At 59.7% G+C, this 4,556-nt stretch overlaps 1 protein-coding gene across 1 annotated transcript in view; it reads left to right on the top strand.

The window, feature by feature from the left end:
- Window positions 1-4,306, top strand: part of DLX4 (distal-less homeobox 4) — a 6,014-nt gene extending 1,708 nt beyond the window's left edge. Inside the window, exons 2-3 of the mRNA XM_008571807.1 lie at window positions 3,211-3,407; window positions 3,836-4,306. Coding sequence (XP_008570029.1) covers window positions 3,211-3,407; window positions 3,836-4,078 — 440 coding nt within the window. The 3' untranslated portion in view covers window positions 4,079-4,306. The remainder of the gene's footprint in view (window positions 1-3,210; window positions 3,408-3,835) is intronic.
- Window positions 4,307-4,556: the final 250 nt, after the last annotated feature.

The following is a 4,556-nucleotide window of genomic DNA, read 5'->3' on the forward strand; positions in this document are numbered from 1 at the left end:
GGGGGGGGGGGGTGTCCCTACCCCACCCCCTGGAGCAGCAGGGTTGTGTGTACCTATGTGTAACGGAAAACTGAAACAATCCAGATGTGGGGGTGGGGACCTAGTCCCGTCCGCGGGATTCTCCCTGTCTTGCACTCCCTCCCTTCCCTATGTCGCCCCTCTTCGCGTTCCTCTTGTCTCAGAAAGCAGCGCTCAAGCCCAACCCTGACAAAGACAAATAAGATAGATGTTGAGGCTTAATTCAGGGCTCCTTCCTCTCCCTTCCCGGGCCCCAGCCCCTCTCCCCAGACCATGCTTAACCTTGACTGTAAACTGTTCTGGCAGAATCTGGGGCTAGGACCCCTCCACCCATTGTTCTAAGAATGTAAGTACAGGCTGGTCAGGCCTCTCATCTCTCCCTGGCTACTTGAGCCTTCCAAAGGCTATCCCTGTCATCTCCACCCCCTCACTATGAGGCAGGGTAGGCCCCGGTTCCCTTTGCCTGGAGCAACTTTGAGCTCTTGAGAAAGTGGTCACAGGACGCCTCAATGGCACCTAGGAGCTAGCCATTTTCCTGGCCCCGGGCCTTGCACATCTGAGCTGACATACAGTGTGGGCTCCAGCGGTGTCCATGCCACTATACATACACCCATCTGCACTGGCTCCGGTTTAGACTCCAGGTCTCCTGCACTCCCTGTCCCCACCTAATTGCCCCCACAATTGTCTTTGGCAGTCTCCTCCAAGGATGCACATTCACCAGATGACTGCTGTAGTCAGCCCAGGACTAAGTCCTATATCTCCCTTCTCCTGTCACTCTGACTTATGAGCTCACAAACCATCAAAGCCAGAAGTGGCCCTAGCATTTGGGAGCTCAACCTCCTTGATGTACAGATGGGCAAACTGAGGCCCAAAGAAAGGGTGTGCGTGCATCAAGGACACACGCCTGTTTCTTAGGCTCTTGGCCCTTTGCAAATCGGCTTTCACTGCATGGGGCTAGGAACGAGGATTTTAGGGAAATTCCTCAGTACCCCCCCCACCCCCACCCCAAAACGTTAACTGCCTCCTGTGGCAGAACTGGCACTGCCTCTCCCAGGCTGCTGGGTGTGGCTGGAGGAGAGGCAGTTCTGGGAGGGGGGGCTTACAGATCTGGTTTATGCAAATGAATCCCTTGGACTTGTCCTTTAAGTGTATGCTAATATGGTGTGTGTGTGGGTAGGTAGATGGGTAAGTGGGTGGAGTGGGATGGGAATAACATGACCTTGTCCTTAAGAGAATTGCTGGCAACGGGATCAGTGTTTTCAGTCCTGTCTCCCACACTCCTTGTCTTCTCTTTGCTTGGTCTAAGTGGAGAGTTCGTTTTCTTTAAGGACTTCCCCGGATCCAACGAAAAAGCAGAAACACACGCACAGACGCACACACACAGGCGCACACGCACACACACACGTCCTTAGAATGGATTGTAGCATTTCTCCACTGGAACTGGGTTCGGCCCACCCTCGAGTGAAATGATTGGGGTATGAGAGAGGACTTGGGGTCTTCCTTGTATCCCGCTCTAGGTCCACCCCCGCCTCCGGGAGAGGTTTGGCTCCAAGTGAGCCGCGTCGCCAAGTGGCGGCGCCTCGAGGGAGGCCCTGGGGCCCCATTATCGCGACGAAGGCAGATCCAGTCGTGACTTGCTGTAACTGGTGTGAAGAGAGGCAGCTGTCGGGAAGGAACTTGGAGGGGGTCCGCTCTGAGCGGAAGGCTCTGCCACTTCAGCCGGGTCTGCCTCCGCAGCTCTCTCTGCGTCACCGCCCGAATCGCGCGGTCCACGCGGCCAGAGAGGCGCGGGTGGTCGCTCGGCTGCCAGCCCGGGGCTGCGAGCGGTGGGGTCGGAGCAGGGGAGGCCGGACAGGCGCGGGCGGGAGCGGAAACCCAACGGTTTTTCTGGGAATTGGCTGAGGCAGGGGTCGAGGGGGGAGGATCTGAGAAGCCCGCAGCGCCCGAGGCCGCGGGGAAGGGATGTGGGGGAGGTGAAGGCAACTAGTGACCGCGGCTGGCCGAGGGCGGGGACCCTGACGTGTGTGGCGTGAGCACTACTAGAAGAAGAAGGGCGGGGGGACGCAGGCGGACACAAGTCGCGTCTGGGCACTGGGCCGTGCGCTCTCTGGGCTGGGGTCGGTGGCACAGAACTGCGTGGAATGCGGCCAGCGTTGCCCCAAGCCCGCGGGCATTCCGGCCGCTTCATTCACCCTATTCCTCCCATCCCCTTGGGACGGTCTCCGGTGTCCCCATAGAGTGGCGCAGGTTGGGGACACCAGCTTTGAAGAACAAGAAGCCTCTCGCCCCCTGCGTTCTAGGCCCGTGCTGTCCCACGGCCGAGATTCCTGGAGAGCGAGGCGGACAGGAGGTGACCAGATATCCCGCGGCGGCAACCCAGTGCGATCCAGGAGCGGCCGAGTCTGCCCGCGCTGCCGCGCGCTGCGCAGTCTCCGAGCCCGGGTCACCTTCCCTAACACGCGAGAACCCCTCTGTGCGTGTGGCCGAGCGGAGGAGGGGGCTGCCCTACGCCGACCCGGCTTCTGGGGTCCGTGGAAACCGTCTCCCCGAGCCAGCTGGCTATGGCGGAGGGGACAGACGGTCACTTTTTCTGCTGGGTGCGCCTCAGGAAAAGGGCGGCCCGTTACAGTATGTAAGGCGATGGCAAAGCCTGGGGGTCACTTTCCACACTGTGATGCTGGCATTCAAGGTCGGCCCGGCGGACTCCTCTGACCCACCCCTCTTCCGGCAGCTGGAGGCTGCCACGCGGACGCCACCTCGGGCCTCTGAGCATTGCTTTTGAGTTCCCTGCGCCTGGAATGCCCTTCCCCCGCCATGTGTAGGCCTCAGCCCAGCCCCCGACCGAGCCTTTCTGCCCCGCCCTGCCCCAAGCTGGCGCCACCGCACCCGGCTGAACTCCGACCTCCCCCCGCAGGCGCCACGGTACCCTCGCTGTGGCCCTTGGCGCTTTTTTCCTAAGGTCACAGGACCCACAAGAGTGGGAGCTCCCTGAGGGCAGAACTGCGTCTGGTACCACCTGGCGCACAGCAAACGTGAGCGTTAAGACGGTAGCGAGGGGCAGGGACCGACCCTGGTGGCTGCGCTCTACGCTAATCCGCAGCCGCATGCAGACGAGATGCAAATGAGCGGACGGAGCCGTCCGTTCTTCCTCTCACTCCGCCCCCTCCCCCACCGTCTTGCGCTCCCCCACAGACTCGGAGAAGCCGCCGCTGTCCCCGGAGCCCTCGGAGCGGCGACCGCAGGCCCCGACCAAGAAGCTACGCAAGCCGAGGACCATCTACTCGAGCCTGCAGCTGCAGCACCTAAACCAGAGGTTCCAGCACACGCAGTACCTGGCGCTGCCCGAGAGGGCCCAGCTGGCAGCGCAGCTCGGCCTCACCCAGACCCAGGTGCGGCCAGTTCCATCCTTCCGGAGCTCCAACCTTCCCGTGTGTTCTCTGGGAACACTCTCCCGCCGCCCCCCACCCCCCACCCCCGGTGTGAATGACTGATGAGTCCAGTGGCCCTGTTTTCACAGTTCTCCAGGGAGTGTTCATAGCCGGCCCTCAGTAAGTGTTGGGGAAATATGTTAAAAGATGTGTGTGGGGTTGGGGGGTGAGGGTTGGTTCAGGTACAGGAGAGTTCACCAGATAGGGAAAACTGGGGACTAGCTCGCAGGCAGGAACTCAGGGGACCTCCGTGGCTACGGGGACTGGAGCAAATGTTCCCAACCTCCGCTCTTCTCCCAGGAATACAACTGGGTCCCTTTCCCTTCCTCAAACGCTTCCAGGCGTAAGTTCCTCCTGATCGTCCATTCTTTCCCCTTTTCTCCCCAAAGGTAAAGATCTGGTTTCAGAACAAACGCTCCAAATACAAGAAGCTTCTGAAGCAGAACTCTGGGGGGCAGGAAGGAGACTTCACTGGGAGGCCCTCTTCCCTGTCTCCCTGCTCCCCACCCCTTCCATCCCTCTGGGATCTGCCCAAGGCAGATACCCTGCCCACTGGTGGCTACGGCAACAGCTTCGGAGCCTGGTATCAGCATCACTCCCCAGATGTCTTGGCTCCACCTCAGATGATGTGAGTCTGGAGAAGGATGGCTCAAGCCCTAGCCCTCCTACAAAGCCCAGGACCCAGCCCACCTGCACCCCTTCTGGGCCGGGAGAAAACCAGCTCCAGATGGGTTTTCTCAGAAGAAGGAAGAGCTAGAGGAGAAAAAGGGATGGGGTGGAGTCCTGTCCCCCTAACCCAAACAGCTACATCAAGGACTTTGGCCACTGCCCCCCACGACTGCCATGAACTGGACAATTTCCCTCCAGCTGGACGAAGGCTCTGAAGAGAGTCATTGGCTGGTGTTAGCCTGCCTCCAGGACCGCTGGTCTTGCAGCCCCACCACTGCCTGGGGTCAAAATCAGCAAGAAACACTGAATATTTTTTTCTTTGTGTGCCTTGGGCCTGGCCCAACCCATTTGTGAGCAAAAGCAGAACTGGATATTCAGAATGTTCAGAAGTTGGCCACTATTGGCCACTAATAATTTTATTAGTGGCCACCCACCCACTAA

The sequence above is a fragment of the Galeopterus variegatus genome, unplaced genomic scaffold, assembly GCF_000696425.1.
Source record: "Galeopterus variegatus unplaced genomic scaffold, G_variegatus-3.0.2 Scaffold723, whole genome shotgun sequence".
NCBI lineage: Eukaryota > Metazoa > Chordata > Mammalia > Dermoptera > Cynocephalidae > Galeopterus > Galeopterus variegatus.